The sequence below is a fragment of the Mustela nivalis genome (genome assembly GCF_964662115.1).
Source record: "Mustela nivalis genome assembly, chromosome: 18".
Lineage (NCBI taxonomy): Eukaryota > Metazoa > Chordata > Mammalia > Carnivora > Mustelidae > Mustela > Mustela nivalis.
In genome coordinates, this window is record NC_139037.1 from 3,700,230 (window position 1) to 3,718,673 (window position 18,444).

General features: G+C 56.1%; 3 protein-coding genes across 9 annotated transcripts in view; 2 read left to right on the forward strand and 1 right to left on the reverse strand.

The window, feature by feature from the left end:
* Window positions 1-18,444, forward strand: part of ZDHHC7 (zDHHC palmitoyltransferase 7) — a 31,340-nt gene that overhangs the window by 5,550 nt on the left and 7,346 nt on the right. For all 5 annotated transcript variants that reach the window (XM_082711087.1, XM_082711085.1, XM_082711084.1 and 2 more), the window contains exons 2-5: window positions 8,128-8,213; window positions 11,037-11,367; window positions 17,819-17,943; window positions 18,119-18,215. In XM_082711087.1, coding sequence (XP_082567213.1) covers window positions 11,053-11,367; window positions 17,819-17,943; window positions 18,119-18,215 — 537 coding nt within the window. In that variant the 5' untranslated portion in view covers window positions 8,128-8,213; window positions 11,037-11,052. The remainder of the gene's footprint in view (window positions 1-8,127; window positions 8,214-11,036; window positions 11,368-17,818; window positions 17,944-18,118; window positions 18,216-18,444) is intronic.
* The window catches only part of LOC309853245 (uncharacterized protein), a 48,137-nt gene continuing 30,264 nt past the window's right edge, over window positions 572-18,444 (reverse strand). For 2 of the 3 annotated variants that reach the window (XM_082711091.1, XM_082711090.1), the window contains one exon: window positions 5,435-7,422. The gene's annotated coding sequence lies outside the window, so the exon portion shown is untranslated. Of the gene's footprint in view, window positions 1,779-2,368; window positions 7,423-18,444 lie in introns of those variants that run through there. The other variant, XR_014305592.1, reaches the window with a different exon arrangement.
* Window positions 1,160-5,093, forward strand: LOC309853246 (uncharacterized protein). The gene is made up of 4 exons (XM_082711092.1): window positions 1,160-1,223; window positions 2,347-2,566; window positions 2,750-3,027; window positions 4,039-5,093. The coding sequence occupies exons 1-4, from the start codon at window positions 1,181-1,183 to the stop codon at window positions 4,071-4,073; spliced, it is 576 nt and encodes a 191-aa protein (XP_082567218.1). The 5' UTR covers window positions 1,160-1,180; the 3' UTR covers window positions 4,074-5,093.

Below are 18,444 nucleotides of genomic sequence, written 5' to 3' on the forward strand. Positions count from 1 at the left end.
AAACCAGCTACTCTGCGAGGCAGTGTATTTTAATGGAAGAGCGTGGGCTCTGGTGTCAGGACAGTCCTGCGTGCACCCTTTCCTGGCTGTGAGCTTGGGCAAGTTACTGCCATCTTAAGGCTTCATGGGCCCGTGGCTCAAATGAGCCGATACTAGCGCCTTGCTTTTGAGGTAGCAGCGGGTTCTGGTGCACGGATGCGTGTGAAGCCCCGCGCCCGGAGACGGGTAGTCGGAGCTGGCCTTGCCTTTCCCTTTCCAGCCTCTGGGCGGTCACTGATTTGCCGCTGACAGCTAGCTCAGGAGTGGTGCGGCCCGTGTTCGTAGCGCTTCGGGTTCAATGGAGTCTCATGTTAAAAAAGTTCATTTCAGGGGCGCCTCGGTGGCTCAGTGGGTTAAGCCTCTGCCTTCGGCTCAGGTCATGATCCCAGGGTCCTGGGATCGAGCCCCGCATCGGGCTCTCTGCTCAGCAGGAAGCCTGCTTCCTCCTCTCTCTCTTTCTGCCTGCCTCTCTGCCTACTTGTGATCTCTCTCTATGTCAAAAAAAAAAAAATCTTAAAAAAAAAAATTAAAAAAAAAAAGTTCATTTCATTTTAAACAAGGAAACCCTATTTAGGAACATCTGGAAAGAGGCTGGGATTTACGAGCCTGATTGAGGTTCCGCTAGTTCCCGGGACAGGACTCCTAGAGAGTTTGGAACTCTGGTGTTCTTTCTGTTTCTGGATTTAGAATTCCTCGGGGTTCATTGACCTTCTTGGGATTTTGAAAAGAGCTGCTCCATTTGACTTTGAGAATCCAGCTGTGGCTGCGGTACGGGGGTAGCAGCGAGGCCTCTGGCGTGTGGGTGAGCGCACCCGTGAGACGGCCTCGTCAAGCCGGCACGCTTGGCTGTTGCCCCAGGAAGGGAGGCGCCCCCGGAAAACCCCTACAAGTGGGTTTCTCTCTTCCTCGTCTCCCTCTCTCCCGGTAACCTTCCACATTTCTCCCTGACTGCTTTTCCCCAAGGCTCCCAGACTCCTGACCTCTCCTCGCAGGCCAGATCTCACTTGATTGCCTCCCTGTTCTGTTCCTGTGGGCTTCCTCTGGTGCGCTCCCCGGTTCTCTCACTGGTTCATTCCACAGATGGGTGCGGAATGTGGAGCGTCCTGGGTGTGGGCCGGGACATAGCGGGGAACGTGGTGTGATGGTGATGACAGAGGCGCGAGACGGCCAGCCAGGTGGGGAGGGTGAGAAGTGAGGTCAGCATGCCTTGGGGTTGGGGGGGGTTCATTGCAGGGAGGCCTGCAGAGGGAGAGGCACTCACTGGGTGGTTTTAAGAAATGGAGGAACGCAGTATGATTTCTATCTGTGGGAACTTACTCGGGGCTGAATGGGGGTGGATCATGGGGCAAGGGCCGCAGGGAGAGCAGAAAAGGAGCACGTGTAGGAGGCGCCCTGCGGACTGCCCGGGGTCAGGCTCCTGAGCCTTGGTTTGGCCGGGTGGGAGGGGGAGGAGGCCCCACTGTGGTTGGTTTTGGAGATTGTGCCCTCAGGACTTGCTTAAGGGTTTGGTGGGGGGTTCGGGGAAAGCCCATTGAAGGTTGACTCCTGTGTTTTGACCTTGACAACTAGTTGGAGGTGCCTCCATGCAGCCACGAAGGTCGTAAGGGCCCGTGGGTGGGGTGGTTGTTGAGCAGCAGCGGGATTTACCTGGGGTGCCTGCTCGGTTTGGGAGCTTCCGGGACAGATGTGTCTTCAGCAGTGACAGTGGGCCCGAGAGTCTAGAAGGTCGTTTAGAGAGCCTGTAGATAAAGGGAAGACCCAGGGTTGAGCTGGGCACTGGCAACACTGAGGTGTCCACAGACGAGGACCCAGTAAGAGACTGAATTGTGGCCGGTGGGAAAGGAAGACCGGCGCGGCCCCGCCCCCCATTCATGAGACTGACTCCGTTCCCAGTCCTGTCGGCCCCCCCACAACGTGGGCACATTCCTCCATTTGCCATCCTTCCATATTTTAGTGTGGAAGGCCTTTCTAGAAACCTTAAATAAGTTTACCGTTCACAGTATGGGGAATGTGCCAGCATGCGATTGAGGCTTAGCTTTAGTTAGCTGAATATTCTGCTTCTTTTTTCCCTTAAAGGTTAATATTCTGTTCTTTAGATACAATAATTTGAGGAGACAGTGGTTTCATACGGCATACGCTGTTGGTAGGGTTTGAAAGCGCGAGCTAAATCTTTCATGATCGCAAATGGACGGAAAGAACATTTGAGAACGTAATTGCCATAAACACACTGGAGCAGATTATCTGAGCGCCCCACTGTGGCTGCAGGTTCAGCTAGGACCGTGCACGGTCTTCCCACTCCCCTTCCAGGTCGGGACCTGCCGGCTCTTACCGGTCCCCTGAGCGGTGCCTCCGCGGAGCTCTCAGCGCTGACCCAGCCTCGGCCCCACCTGGCCACCTCGTCGCTTCCTCCCCAGCAGGTTCTTGGTCTCCCCAGGACCTCCAGTTCCCCGGACTTCTCGGTCACCCGGCTTGTCAGGCCTCTCCCCTTCGTCCTGCGCTCCGGGCCCGGTGAATCATCTCAGCTCAGGTCTTGCCTTGGATACCCTGGTTTTCTCTCCTGTATTCTTGGCCACTCTCCAGCCCGTTAGGCCTGTGGGGGCCGAGCCGGGCTTCTAGAGAGCAGCGCGAGCCCCTCCCCCTCCCGTTGTCCGAACCTGGGGGGTCCGCCGCACTGCCTGGGCCCACGGCTTCCTGGATTGTCCCCCCGCAGCGTCCCTTCTGCAGTCTCAGTTGCCTCCCGCGCTTGGAATGCCCCCAGCCCGCTCCTGACTCCGTGCCCAGGAGACAGCGGGATGGCGTGTGAACGGCTTTCGCTTCAGTCGGTCTGCGCGGCTCTCCGCGGACCGGCCCCGCCTGCCCCGCTGTTGCTTCCTCCGGCTCAGGAAGAGGGGTCATCTCCCGAGTCGGCAAACTTGGACACTCAGTCTTTTCAAAAACAGAAAACCACAGAGCGCCTGGATTGTCCTTGTAGTTGCAAGAAGAGTTCCAGTAAGTTCGGGACGAGAAAGCAAACAGGAGCAAGTGTGGCGGCCTCTCTGCCGACCTTCTCTTCCACCCCAGCTTCATTGGCCTAACTGCACCTGCTTCTTCGTTCTGCTTCCGCTGAGTCCCTTTTGGGGCTGTCCTCAGCTTTTAAAAGCTAGCCATGGTCAAGGCAGGATGCCCTGTGGTGGGATTTGTATGGAGCCCCAGGGACTCACGGGGGTCGGGGGTTGTGGGGACTTAACCCCTCGGGTCCAAGGCGGCCCGTGTGCGAATGTGGAGATGAAGCCCGGGTGACCCTTTAACAACATGGGTGTGACTGCGCAGTTACTTACATGTCAGCTTTTTTTTTTTTTTTTTTTTTTGATAAATATAATACAGTGCTGTAAATGTATTTTCTCTTAGGATTTTCTTTTTTTTGTTTGTTTTTAAGATTTTATTTATTTATTTGACAGAGAGAGAGAGGGAACAGCAAAGGGAGAGAGAGAAGCAGGCTTCCCTTTGAGCGGGGAGCCCAGTGCAGGGTGGGAGCCCAGTGCAGGGTTCGATCCCAGGACCAGCGATCATGACCTGAGCTGAAAGCAGACATGTAAGCAGCTGACCACTCAGGCACCCCTTAGGATTTTCTTAACACTTTGGTGTCTTGTGTTTACTTTGTCATAAGAATACATAAAAAAATTGGGGCACCTGGGTGGCTCAGTGGGTTGAGTCTCTGCTTTCAGCTCAGGTCATGGTCTCAGGGTCCTGGGATCGAGCCCCACATCAGGCTGTCTGCTCAGCGGGGAGCCTGCTTCCTCCTCTCTCTCTGCCTGCCTCTCTGCCTACTTGTGATCTCTCTGTCAAATAAATAAATAAAATTTAAAAAAATAATACATACAAAAATTGTGGTGTTTGTTACTGTAAGACTTCAGGTCAACAGTAGGCTATTACGAGTTAAATTTGGGGGAGTCAGAAGTTGTAAGTGGATTTTCGACTGTTTGGGGCAGGGATGAAGACACAGCCCCCGTATTATTCCAGAGTCACGATCGCTGTCCGAGCGGGACATGAGATAATGCGGAGAGCGGAAGCTCAAGAAGGATTCCCTTGACTTTCCCTTCTAGCTGTGTGTGTCCAGGACTTACCTGCGTCTTTAAAAAGGTGTTTCTTTAATTTCCTCACCCCCCAGTCTCCCCAGCTCACGGCACATGACAGAACCTGGTGGGGAGGGGTCCCTGCTGAGCCTCTCCCAGCGCCTGCTTTGAGGGCACGGACTGCTCCAGCCTTTGTGCTCTTAAGCCCCCCGACTCCCTTGCTGGCTCATTGGACCCTTGTCAGAGCTCCAGCCCCACACTGCTGGGGCCCCTTGGCTGGTGGCGTCCGTTCCCACCTGGTCTCTCTAGGATGGAGTAGCAGGAGGGCAGGTGATAATCTGCTAGTTTTCCAGAAGCTCCTTAAATTCTGTGAGCCTCAGTCTCGGGGGAGTGCTCTTCCCGATCTGCGGCTCCTGTGTTCCAGGAGGCGGGGCAGAAACGCCTCCGAAGCCCTTTCACTTCCCCGTGCTGCGCCCCAGCCACACCTCGCCATTGGCGCCCGCTGGGCTTTTGCTTCCCGTAACAGCTCTCAGTCCCCTGCAGGCCCTGCTTCCCTCTTGGCCCCCTGTGGGTGCTTTCTCTGTTCTAGGTGGTGCCAGCCTCCTGGTTGGCCAGCTTCCTCCTTCCGTCCTTGGTGTCACCAATTATTTTTTAAAACATCTGTGCATTTGCCAAAGATCTGGTGCCTCCCGTACTAGAACAAGGCCAGACTTCCAGACGGCGCAGCTGGGCATTCTGAGTACTCTGAGCGGCCCCAGTCTGCCCTTCCCCTTTGGCCTTCTCCCCCTCCTTCACCTTGAGCCCGCGGCCCTCGGGCTTGCCGTGCTCCTGCTCCCACCTGGGCTCCTCGCACTGTTCTCACCTCGGTCTGTACCGCTGTTGGCAGGGCCCACCATGCTGGCGGCTTCTTTCACACCTTCTCTGGCTCCTCCGGATGGAGTCAGCTGCTGCCATCTCTCTCCGTCCTCACACTGTGCTCCTAACTTGGGGATAACACTTAGCACATTGTTTACCGACCTGATTCCCACCTCTGCGGGTCTGTGTGAGCTCCTGCGGGCTACAGCTCCCATCTGGGGCTGCGCATCCCGGGGCCCGGGCCAGAGAACACCGTGCTTGGCGCTCCCCCTCTCCGTGTCTGAATTAAGCAGCTCTCTCATGGCTCGCGTTGGCTTCGTGTGCTGCTGCTGTGCCTGAAGCAGAGCTGCTGATTCCTGGTTTTTATAGGTCATCAGTGGGTGTGTGGATAGTAAAGCCATAATGAGTTTAAACAGCACCTGAACATAAACATGAATATCAGACTCTAGGGTAGACATTCTTTTTATTGCAATAATGAAAGTACCTGATTCTTTTTTTTAAGGTTTTATTTTTAAGTCATCTCTACACCTAGCCTGGGGCTTGAACTCACATCCCTGAGACCACGAGTTGCACGCTCTACCGACTGAGCCAGCCAGGCGCCCGTCTTGATTTTCTTTGTAGTTATAGGCTACCAAAGAATACTGACGTCTCTTCGTTCGTTTTCAGTTTGTATTTGAGAGTACATTGTCTGTTCACAGCCAAGGAAAAGGTGAGGAAAGAGGCCAAGAACCCCGCCTGAAGATTCAGACAGAAGTTGGTCAGAGACCTCCTGGGCCCTGCGTGAAGTTTCTGGAGGAAGCTTCTGGCTGGAGGTTGGCCTCCGCTTCACCTTTCCCACCCAGCACCTGGTCCCGTGCTGCTGATTTTTCTCCTGTGCATTTTTTTTTTTTAATCGTACAATGAAATGTACAATCGTAAGTGTACTGTTGATTTTTTTTTTAATAGCTCATTGACTTTTGTTTTGAGAGACACACATGCCGGTGGCACCAGTGAGGTCAGGATATGGGGCATTCCCATCACCCCAGAAAGTTACCCTGGGCTCTTCTCAGTCATCCCGCTGTGTTCAAACCCCTGTTCTGATTTCCTTCAAAATAAATTGCTGCTGCCTGGCTTCAGGTGCCGTGCGCGTGACATGACATCTTTGAGATTCATCGTGTGGTTGCAGATCTCATTAATTTCCTTCCTCTGTGCCACGGAGCAGTGTGCCCTGGTATGACTATGCCATAGTTTCTCGGTGCCTCCTTGGTGGTGGATGTTAGGGTTGTTTGTGGTCTGGGGAGTACTACGGATAAAGCTGCGGACAGTTGTGTGTGCGTTTTGGGTTCACATTCACTTCTGTTTAAGTACCTCCAGGTGGAGTTGTTGACTCGCAGGGTGGGTGTTGAACTTGGAGAAAGTGCCAGGCCGCTTTTTGAAGGGGTTGCTGTGTTGGTTACTTTTTAAAATGCATAAAAGTAATTGGGGATTTGATCTCATTGTAGAGATTCTTCTGGAAACCTGATGTCTGAGATGAGTAGTCTTGTGTCTTCCAAAGCCAGTTTTATTTTAAAACATGGTCAGCATAAGCTTATCTGCAAACAGTTCAGAATACCATTAGGTATTTAAAGTTGTTGGCTGTTGTGTACATAGCCCGTGAACGTAGTTACTCTGCGTAAATACCGTATTTGGAAAGTCGCCTGCATTAGTGTCAGCTGCATGGGGTCATGGCCACATGTGTCCCTCAGACATCCAGAAGGGGCTCCAAGCTGGAAGGGGTCCGAGCCGGCAGGCACTTGGGAACGCTGGCCGGTGGGTGGCGGTGGAAGGGCGGGCAGGGGGCTGTCGGTAAGTGCTGGGGGAGAAGCGGCTCCCGAGGAGCCCTGCAGTGGCGGCCGGGCAGAAGAGCGGACAGAGAGTGGCCTCCGCTCTGCACTGGGGAGTCTGGCTAGTGGCCGAGACTAGGGGGTTCCCTGTCACCGCTGACCCCCCGCCCCTCTTCCAGGCCAGCTTCCTGCTGTCTTAGGGGTCTTGGTTTCAAAAGATAGACCCCGATGGAGCGTTGGCTTAAGTAGAAAAATCATCTCTTGGAAGGAAACGGGGTGAGAACAGAGCAGGCAGCCAGGAGGGAAGCGAGACCGCGGCAGGAAGTCCTCCTGCTGCTGGGACGCCAGGATTTTATGTTGTCGCCTGAGGTCTCTGTCTTCATCACTTAATTCTCCTTTTGGGAGAGTTCCTCATCTCTCATCCAGTCCTGTTTTTTGTTTGTTTCTTTGTTTTTAAATTTAATTCTCTCATTTTATTTTTCAGTAACTAGGAAGTCAGAATGTTCCTTTTGGTTTCACAGATACAGTGTTTTAATTTTTAAGGTTTCTCTCTATGTTTTACTTCTTCGGAATTCCTTTTCCCCTCTTTCTGGGCTCTGTCTCTCAGGAGACCTAATTCGGGCTCTCTTCAAAACCTTTGACCTGTAAGTCAGTCGAAGCATTCTGCTGTCCACCTAGAACACACACAGGGACGCTCGTCAGTTATAGGACATTAAGACTGGAAATAAATGGACAGCTTAAAAAAACTCATGCAAAGGTTTGTGCTGGAAATAAAGACTAGTTTTGTTGGGGGCTCCCCCCGCCCCCATCTTGGTATCTTTAGGCCTTTCCTCTCAGGCCATAGGCTTCTAGAGATGCCACGGCAAGTCACCGGCCTGCCGGTGATCCGGGAGCCAGGAGGGAGATGCCAGCTGGGACTTTTTTCCTTCAGGAGATGGACACGTCCGGTGCCCCACCTGCCTTCCTGTGCCGCGCTCCCTCCTCAGCGGGTCTCACCTCTTGGTCTTACACTACCATTTTCTCTGGAAGTCTTTTGCTGTGGCTGCTAAAACGCTTGTTGACTTTTGAAATACAGGCTGATCTGGTTTGGTCTGGGGAATCCCTGGGGATCTTTCTCAGGAGATTTTGGCTTCTAGACTTGTATTTGAGGCTGGGGCTCAGGTAGCAGGAGGGGGAAACGGGCAGATGTAAAGTAAATGACTTTGTTTTCAGGACTGTCCCATCATTTCGTAGTTTGTTAGTAATGAAAACACAGAGGAGTAACGATTTCGTGGTTACACTGGTTCTACAGCTCTCCAAATCAATCCTGTCCTACGGAGCGTCACACGCTTTGGTCATTGAATCAGTAACTTTTTTAATGAGAGTTTGTTGTCTTCCAGATCCTGTCACACGCGACACTATGCACCTTAAGATCCTGAAGAAAAGGCGCAAGGTATTCAAGTAATGTTTCAAGATTGTCTGTGAGGTAAGCGAGTGACTATGCTGGTGTCTCGTCCTGGCGTCCTTTCTGCCGCGGACGCCAACTGCGTTCATGGAGAGGGCAGCACAGGCGGTGCAGAAGGCCGGTCTGTCTACCCGCCGGCCGCCACCTACGGTCTGCTCACCACTGCGCAAGGGGGATTCCGGGAAGTGACTGTGTAGGATACCAGCAGGTGTTACAGGGCGAGGCATGTGCCGAGTGACATTAGTGGAAGGTGTTGCTCGCACGGTCATCCTATCGAGTTGTGTGGCGATCTCCGGTGGCGCTGGCCATGTTCTAGGAAACGGGGCTTTCTCTGACATGAGCTCAACTAAGCTTGGGTTTGGGAGTGTGGACAGAATCCCGTTAAATGGGCCACTAAAGTCAAAAATGCTGATGTGCCCTCTGATGGCCCATGGTGCGTTCTGGTGTCTCTCAGAAACGGTCTTCAGGAGCTCGAGGGCAGTGTGGCACTGAGTGTGGGAGGAGACGTGCCCCGACCCCAACGATGGGCTCACTTAGTGTCATTAAGCCGCTGCTGTCCTGTTTCCAGAAGACTCAGATGGTTCCGTGTGAAGGGCTGCTGCCTCCTCTCCTCCGTGCCCTTCCTCCTGCATCCACGAAGGAGAAGCGTGGTGACGCGGCAGAACGCCCGTGCCGTGGGCTACGGAGAGTGGACTCTGTCCGCCGTACCCCACTGTGTTCATTGACTGCTTTCGGGTGTTGGGATTTTTCTGTTGCCTTCTGGTGGGCTGTACAGATGCGGCTTTGTAACATTTGCACGCAGACTTCATGCATCCATATTCTCATAAGCTTGTCTGGGAAGCTCCCACCACACCCAGTGCTGCCATGTTTGTGGCTTCTCTTCCTGTAGGAACAGACTTGCCCTCTACAGTGGGGTAGGGACATGCCACGACAGAGCTGTACCATGCTCTTGGGGGGTGGGGGATGGGGGAGCTTCTCACCAGCGTCTCCACTGTGTGTGCCGCCAGAGGACTGGTGGGCTCGGGCTTTCTGGATGGAACTCTGACTGTACAGACACGCCGGGACAGGAAGCGAGCCTGTCGCTTCCCATCTTACTGCACAGCAGGTGGGTGCCCACTTGTCAAGGGCGCTGTCCTGCTGGAGGAGGAGCCATAAAGCAAAATGATTTCTGGTTGGAGGAGTTTTTCTGCTTCAGTGCTTGGTGGTGTGTAGTCAGGACTCACTCGGACCCTCTTAAGGAAGTCACTGGGAGACTCCTGGAATCTGAGCAGGGGACGAGGTTCTCGCTGGTGCTTCTGCCTGACAACAAACAGGCACTTGCTGGGGGCCGCACGTGTGCACAGTGAAAGGGCGTACGGGGAGAGCAGACCAGAGCCTCCGTGTGAGTCGGTCAGCAGCGGGACACACGGGGGCTCTGTGCGCTGCGGGCAGCACTGACTGGGCGTCCCAGGGAAGGGGGCAGCGTCCGCCCGTCTCGGCCCCTGATGGCCGGGTGTGGGCAGAGCCAGGGCCGGCTGTCCTCTTCAGGTCACCCCATCCCATCTGCGGCCCAGAGCCCCTCACCCTCAGCGTGCTCTTGAGAGGAAGGAGAGCCCTTTGGGGTGGCTTGCTTGGGAGGGAGGAAGGTCCGGCCCCGGGGGGCACGGAGGGTCCCGATGCGTGACAGGGAGGTGGCGGATGGGCTAGGACGGTGGCAGGCTCGGCGGGTGCCAGCCATGAGGTCGGCCGGCCGTGACCCGTGCACAGTCACTGTGTCTTTAGTTTCTTCTGTTTCTCCTACAAAAAACCCAAGAGCTGTTTTCGTCAGACCCAGGAGCAGGGTTAATTTACGGACAGTGGGAAACCGCTTCGAGTGAGTATTTGCCCAGCGAGAGGGAGCTCTGCCGAGGTTGTGCCGCATGACCTCCCGCGGCTTTGCGCGGTCCTTGTCACCGCCGTGCCTGTCACGGTGGTGCCATGGTTGCAGGAGGAAAGGAGGCCGCGCCTGGGCGGAAGGATGATGCGTGGAGGGCGTGTGGCGGCCCGAGGGCATCCGCAGCTCGCTGCAGCCCCTGCTCCACGTCGGGCTCTGGCCAAGGAAGTACTCCGGCCGCCCGGGCCTCTCTCCCTCATGTGAGCGCCTCCGGGGCCGTTGAACGGACCCCTGATGTTTGCCACAAGTGTCCTGCTGCTGCTCGGTCACACGCCAGTGACAGAAGGGTGTGCATGAAGGCAGCCGTCAGCCAGTCCGGGAAAGGCTCGGGAGCTCCTGCAGCCCCGCTGCGTGCCTGGTTCCGGGACTGCGGGAAACGGGAACGGTGCAGAAGGAGAGCTGGAGAAATGGATTAGCAAGTGAAGAAAGCTTGTAAGAGAGGACAGCAGAAAGGAAGGCCTTCCAGAAGGTTCAGAACTGAGGGCGAGCGCACCGTCAGCCGCGGCCTGGGCACGGTGGGGGAGGGCAGGCAGGAGCTCAGAGCTGCCCACAGAGGGTGGCTCGGGGGCTGGGTCTCCGCACCCATGGGCCAGCGCGGGCTCGGTGCCACTCACTCTGTCTCCCCCTGGGCTGGGAGTCTGCATCTGGCCTGTCCTGTCATTGTGGCTCCCCTGTGGCTGGCTTCAGGGGACAGTGCGCACGTCTCGGCATCGCCCACACAGTGGGGCGAATAGTGTCACAGGCTGTCAGCAAGTCACGGAAGTGAAAGATTTTAAGGTTCAAATCTTGTTCAGTTGTCGTCTTTTCTGTCACGTGTATTTAGACGGTCCCCGTGAGACAGCCCAGAGCAGGGAACCCGTCAGGTTTCAGGGGGCACGCGAGCAAGCGTGCATGTGTCCCCTGGTCCTCACCAGCTCTCTGTCCCCCTCTAGGGTGCGCGGGGAAATCATGCCGTCATCAGGACACCGGCTCCGGGATGTCGAGCATCACCCTCTCCTGACCGAAAATGACAGTTACGACTCTTCGTCCTCCTCGTCCTCGGAGGCCGACGTGGCAGACAGGGTCTGGTTCATCCGCGATGGCTGCGGCATGATCTGTGCCGTCATGACGTGGCTCCTGGTCGTCTACGCTGACTTTGTGGTGACATTCGTCATGCTGCTGCCTTCCAAAGACTTCTGGTACTCTGTGGTCAATGGAGTCCTGTTTAACTGCCTAGCGGTGCTGGCCCTGTCGTCCCACCTGAGAACCATGCTCACCGACCCTGTGAGTACTCACTGTCACCCCGCACTTCCTTCATGTCTGCTTGTGTGGCCCCACAGACCCTGTGGCCTCAGGCTTTTATTTCCTGGGTAAAGGCTTGGTGTTTTTCATGGTTTCTTTTTTTAAGTTTGTTTATTTATTTAAAGTAATCCTTACATCCAACACGGGACTTGAACTCACAACCCCCAGACCAAGAGTCGCTTTTCTACTGACTCAGCCAGCCAGGCGTCCCACATTTTTCGTGTCTTACTTTAAGATTTATTTAAGAGAGAGAGCGCAAGCGAGAGAGAGGGCCCGTGCACAAATGGGGGGAGGGGCAGAGGGAGAGAACCTCCACCTGACTCCCCACTGAGCATGGAACCCGATGTGGGACTCTGAGCACGACCCTGAGATCCTGACCTGAACCGAAACCAGGAGTCAGACACGCAACTGACGGAGCCATGCAGGCGCCCCACGTTTTCCATGTCTTAACTGGAGAATAAACATCACTCGACACAAATGATGTCACCGTGCACAAATGGAAAATATCCCGCTGAGCAGTTGGGACAGATGGACAGATGGTGACTGGAAGATTCATAAATTCCTCCCGGTTCAGATACTCTGTTCCTCTAAAGAAAAGACTCACAGCCAGAGATGTAGGTTCTGGATTTCACCATGTAGCTAATCTTGAGTTCCCTGCATCTCTACAATTCCCTGATCGTTCTGTGTCACATCAAGTCTGAGGCCAGGTGGGGTCCTTTGGGAGCAGTTTCCCTGAGAGTCGAGAGGGGCAGATCCACCACTGTGAACTGCCCTTGGTCCCTGAGGTCTTGAAGGCCACTAGATTCAGAACCTCTGTGTTGGGTCAGGCTCTCTCTCTGAGGTTTGAGACTTCCTCAGGGTAGGCAGAGGGGTACGGACCCTGGCAGCTCAGCCAGGAGTCACCCCCAGACGCTGGGTTCCAGGCTCACTGCAGAGCCCGGAGGAGGTGCCCACCGTCAGTGGGGCCGTGTGGCGGGCGGTACCACCCGGTGGTCCCTGTGGAGCAGTGTTAGAGAAAAGCTGCTTCCCACGGCAGTAAAACCACAGTTTTCTGCTACTGGCACAGGGGCTCCTGACGGGTGAATTAGCATCTACCCGGTTCATGTCTGTTGGTAGCTTTCTCTGCAGAATATACTGAGAAGTTAATATCTTATTGGTACAGATTATTTTATAAATCATATCAGGAATCCGTCTGAGGGTGAACTGATACCGGCCGGCCCACCCAGTGTGGTTACGTGCGCATTTATCTGACTTGTGCTGAGTTCGCACCCCAGGGGCTCTTCCTACACTGTTCACTCAGTCCCTTGCTGAGGGGGACTCTTGGGCAGAGGACAGTGTCACAGACCCGGCCAGGGAGCAGCGGGGAGCAGCGCCACGGGACAGACTCGGATGCAAGGTCTGCTGATGACTCTGTAGACTCACCTCACGAAGACTGTGCCATCTCTGGCCACAGCCCCGTCTGATGTCACCTCACAGACTTCTCTGGGCCCTCTCCTCCCTTCCTTTCCTGTAGCAAAGCCTCTCTCCAGGAGCGAAAGCCTGCTCCTAACATCCGCAGTGCTGCTCCTGTCCCAACCCCTGCTCCTGTGGGAGAAGGTCTCACGCTTCACGGAGGACCCCAGAGCCGGGCATGCTGCGTGGTGGGGAGAAGGCGTGTGCACGACGCTGCCCCTGTCCCTTGTGGGCACGCTGATTCTCCCTGCCGGGTCACTACAGAGAATGCTGGGCGAAGCGGCAGGAGGGAGGGAGGTCCAAGGTCAAGGAGAAGTTTGGGGTCCTGGACATCAGCGTTGGAATTCAGACTGAATTCACACAGCACAAAACTTAGGCTTTTAAAATGCACGGTTAAGTGGGTGTTACGTATTCCAACTTGTGCGTCCACCACCACAGTGAGTTTTAGGACATTTTCATCACCCAGAGGAGAAGCCCTGCGCCCCTTAGCTGTCACCGCCCGGGCCCTTCTCCCCCCAACCCCTTGACACCTGCCAGCTTGCTTTGCGTCTGCGGACGGGTCGGTGCTGGACACATCACCTGCACGGAACCCTGTCAGATGGAGCTCTGCCTGCCTGGACCGTCCGCCTCGTAGCCGTGTCAGTACTGTGTTGTTTTACGGCAGAAGGACATCCGTGTCCGGATACACCACGTTTCATTTCCCGGCGTGGTCCGCCGAGGGACGCTGGGGCGCTTGCACTGTCCAGCTTTACCGAGGACGCTGCCGCACATGCTCCTGCGCCGGTGTTCTGGAGGTGCGTCTCGTGTCCCTTGGGGAGATGCCTTGCAGTGAAACTGTTGGGTCCCGGGCGAACTCTACGTTCAACGCTGGGAGAACTTCCAGACTGTTCCCCACACTGGAGAGCACGTGCCCAGCCACGGCGTGAGGGCTGCAGCTCGTCCACACCTCAGGCCCTGGTCCGTTTTGCGGGCGTGAAGCCGAGTCGTACTGTGGTTTCCGTCCGCGTCTCCCTAGTGACTGAGGATGCTGAGTGTCGTTCCGTGAGCTTATGGCCATTTGTATCTTCTTTGGACAACTGTCCCTTCAAGTTCTTTGTCCCTTTGAAGTCGCTGTTTCGTGTCCGGACGCTGCTGAAGACTGCAGACACTGCTGGAGTCAATGGACATAAAACCGGGGACGTCCAGGGCAGCCTGAGGAGCCCAAGGACAAGGATATGCCTGGCTCCCGACAGGCCTTGGAACTGGGTCGTGGAGTCTTTTGTCAGGGCGGACCAGCGGGAGAAAGGGACAGACTCCTTGCGCGTCTCTGTCCTTCGGGCGTCTGTCTGTCTCTCCTTGCCGTCTGGTGAGGAAGAGGAGTCCCCAGACCAGAGCACGTTGGAATCCTTGGGGGCCAAATCCCCACGGCTGACGGGAGAGGGCACGGCCCCGCAGAGTCGCGCATCTGCCCTTTGTCCCTCAGCACGGGGAGTCTGCTGTCTTTGCGGTCACAGCTTTACCGTCCCGGAGTCCAGTCTCGGCTGCACTGGAACCGAACTGCCGCATGACGGCAGGGCACAGACCCCACTGGGACCTCACAGTTTACGAGGCAGCAGGACCAGTTAGTCTGTGCCGGCACTGGCTTCGGGTCACATGGTTCCTGAGAACAGGCCCTGGCTCTGAGGAACAGGAAGGAAGTGGCGTCCTTGAGAGGGGATGGTCTTCCTATCAGAAGGTGAGACTGTCACCAATCTTAACATTCCGGAACACGCTGAGGACTGAAAACGGAGAGAGACCACCCACGGCCCAGAGCCCGCTGTCCCAGACCCTGGTCTGTGTACGAATGTCCACCTTCTCAGCAGGTGTTGGCTGAGCGCCTGGTGTTGACCAAGCCCTCGTGGCACCTGCGGTCCTGTCCCAGGCACCCGACAGAGGGCGCCCCTCTGGCAGCCCACCAGCTCGCAGACATGGTGGTCAGTCCACACCAGAAAACAAGACTGAACAGGAAACAAAGCAAGGCTTGAACAAGCTTCGCCTGTCACCAGAGTCCCTGTCTTTCTGTTCACTTCCTGCAGACCGTTCGCAGCACCCAAAAGTGGAGCGGGAGCTTTGTTAGCTTGTCCCGGTCAGGCTCGCATCAGCGATACCTTCCTGCTCCCTCTCTTCCCCTCCCCACAGCACCTGGAGGTAAATCACAGACACAGTAAAGCTTGGTTTGTAAATCTCGGCACGGACGTTGCGAGAGGAGGGGCTTTCTCCTGTACGGCGGCTCCCGCAGATGGCGGGGCGACCCCTCCATGTGTGTGTGCCCATGTGCCGGCGACCTCGGGGTCTCGGTCCGCCCACTCCTTGGCGGGAGCGGGCCTCCAGTAAGGCCTGCACTTGGATGCTGGGTGACCTGTGTCTTACACCTCTCAGTCTCTGTGTCTCTTGGGATTTTTTAGTGGTAGAAACATGGGCCTTCTGTCCCAGGGCTTTTGTCGCCCTCTGGAGTTTGCAGCTTACACCCCATGCCCGTTTCCACACATGGCCTGTCCCCTGGGCAATCGTAAATGTGTCTTTAGGTCCCGGGGAAGCCCCGTTCTCAGCTGGACCTTGTGTAGGTCCTGGGGATCCAGAATGCATGACGGGGAGTCGGGGAGATGAGATGGAAAGATACGAGGGAAAAGAGAAAGAAGTACATTGCGAAGCGTCACCTCCCTGGCCACAGGCTGTGGCTGGAAGCCGTGTCCCCAAGGGCAGGCATCTGGTTCCCTGCCCCGAAGTGGCAGAGAGCTGTGTGTGGGTGGCGCAGGGACCGGACACTGGAAAAAGCGGCAGTAGAGCTGAAAGCTGTTCGGGGTCACAGGATGCCCGAAGGCGTGGCTGTGGCCCGGGGAGCCGAGGTGAGGCACACAGATGGGTCTCAGAAGAAGCACCCCTGACGGGTGATGGCCAAAGTAGGAATGCAAGACTGAGGACCGCATCTCCAGCCTTCAGCTTGTGGTCTGCTCTGTGAAGGCACAGCGAGAGACGCAGAATCCGAGGGTTTGGTCACCAGCTGCCGGGCGTCAGCTGGGTGGCCCAGAAGCCCTGATCAGCTGTGCTGCCTGCCCAGGGTTCTGAGCAGCGGCCCAGAAGCTCTCCAGCAGGATCCCTAAGATGCCCAAGGCAGCGCGTGGCGGCCCCCAGCCAGCGGCGCCCCCTGCCCTCGCCTCAGGAGACGGTCCTTGGAAAGGACCACTTACTGGGCCGTGCTGCTTTACGCAGGCGCGTTGCAGCAGATCACACTTTGCAGAAGAAGGCATCAAAATTAAGGTGTGTGGAGTTTGAAAACTGGTGCGTTTCCTATCACAGAAACATAGGGCACTGAGCTGTCACCAGGAGTGAGCACAATGTCGATGTCATGGGATTTACAGAATCACTGTGTCTTTAAGATTCCTGGACCAGTGGAGGAAACTTGATGAAAGTCTCCACATTGTGCTATGTAGGTTACGTCATAAAATATTGTGCCTGACGTTCTGGTTTAAGTTTTCAAAGTCAAAACATCCTAAACCCTTCACTTTTTAATCTCGTTTACGAAGACAATTAGAGTGTTAGGAAATGCTAGGACCAGAATAGCTTCCCGTGATGGGACAGTGAAGGGACTGGCGGCTTTGCAGAGGGAAACGCACTGTGGTAGAAGGTGGGCAGGAAGCCGCCCCTCCCGTCCTCAGTGGGCGGGACGCCTCCTGGAGGTGTAGCCTCTCTCGCTGGCTGAGGGGCTCTAGGTCTGGCTTGATGGGGGCCTGGAGCCGGCAGTCCTCAGTCTCCTGGCCCAGCACACTCACTGCTGTGCCCTGTCAAGCGTGGATGCTGGCCCCCCTCCCACAGGGGCTCAGATCTTTGGGCCTGGCATCCGCCTGGGCATCCGGCCTGGGAGGAGTCCCTCGCCGTCCCACTGCTGCTCACAGCCGCCTTGCATCTCCCTGGGCTCGTGCTCCCACCACAGCCCTGGCCTGCTCTTCCTGAAGCGCATTTATGCTCAAGTGCAGGCTCCGAGGCACTAACCAACGGGAAATGAGACCTTGTTCCCGCCTGCCACGCGCAGAACCTCCTGCACTCTCGTGGGTCCCTGTCTTCAGTGCACCCCACATGGCTCCTGGGGTCCTGTCCCACACGTGTTGTTCACTGAGCATCTCCACTGCCCAAAGAACAAGGCCGTCCCTGCCCGCTCCTGGCTGCCTGTGCGCTGCCTCGGCCAGCGTGTGGGACACCGGCAAATGCTCTGCTGCCACCTGGGCTCTGTTCCGCCCAGGGCCCTCCCCACCCACAGCGGGTGCGGTCAGGAGCTCAGGGCCACACTTCCCAGGTGTGTGGAGGCCTGATGAGGCCTCCAGCGCAGGTGCACTGTGCAACTCTGCAAACATGAGATAAAGTCCCTCTCCTTATCACGGGTCTGCTCAGCGGGGCCCTACGCAGAAGATAGGAAGGCTCTGTGGGGCACTCTTATCATGAAGCCCCACCCGGAGAATGGGGTGACTCAGGAGTGCTGTCCACAGAACATTCCACCCTTTGGGGACAATGAGCCGCCCTTGAGCTGGAATGACTCGACAAGCCTCACCTCTGGTGTGTCCCACGTGAAGCGAGAAAGAACTCAGGTGACTTACCCACTTAAGAAGGATAAAGCATTTTGAGTTCGTTTTAATACATATGCTACTTTTCTATGAAAGTAAAACTCCTGATCGTGTCTGAGTTACACAGTCACTTCTCATTTTTGTCTTTTCGTTTTTAAGTAGGCTCCATGCCCAGTGGGAGCCGTGGTGGGGCTTGAACTCACAACCCCGGGATCAAGACCTGAGCTGAGATCAGGAGTTGTCCCCTCACCCCTGGAGCCACCCACGTGCCCCCTTGTTTTCACACTAGCGTAGCTGGAGTGGCAGCCCCAGCGCTACGGATTGCAGCGCAGCTGTCAGATCTGAGCTGCCGTGTTGACTGCTGATCTTTCCTTCTCTCCCACCAAAACATCCTCCGTAAACTGCAGGGAGCAGTACCCAAAGGAAACGCGACGAAAGAGTACATGGAGAGCTTGCAGCTGAAGCCGGGGGAGGTCATCTACAAGTGCCCCAAGTGCTGCTGCATCAAGCCCGAGCGCGCCCACCACTGCAGGTACGCGGCCCTCCCCGAGCAGCCCGGGTGCCCGCCGCCCTGGGGACCGCAGCCCCTCCCAAGAGCAGGAGGCCCTTGGCCTGTCGACGGCCCCGGATTGTGTGTATTGCATGTGGGACCCGGGTTGTGTGTTCTCAGAGTGCGGCATACTGAAAACCGGATTTCTCCTTTTCAGTATTTGCAAAAGATGTATTCGGAAGATGGACCATCACTGCCCGTGGGTGAACAACTGTGTAGGAGAAAAGAATCAGAGGTTTTTTGTGCTCTTCACGGTGAGTAAAGCGCGGTCACGTGGGGACTCATGGAGTGCTCCCCTCTTTAATGGGAGCCTGGCCCACAGCAGGGGAATCTGTTCTCACGGCAGGCCAGCTTCTCTAGAAGCTCCTCTCCGGGACGAGACCGCGATGCCGCGCTGTCCTTGGCCACAGGCTGTCCTTGGCCACAGGCGCCTGCTGCCGTGTGACTCGTAGGGGATTTAGGTCAGAGACTTGGTCTCCGTCT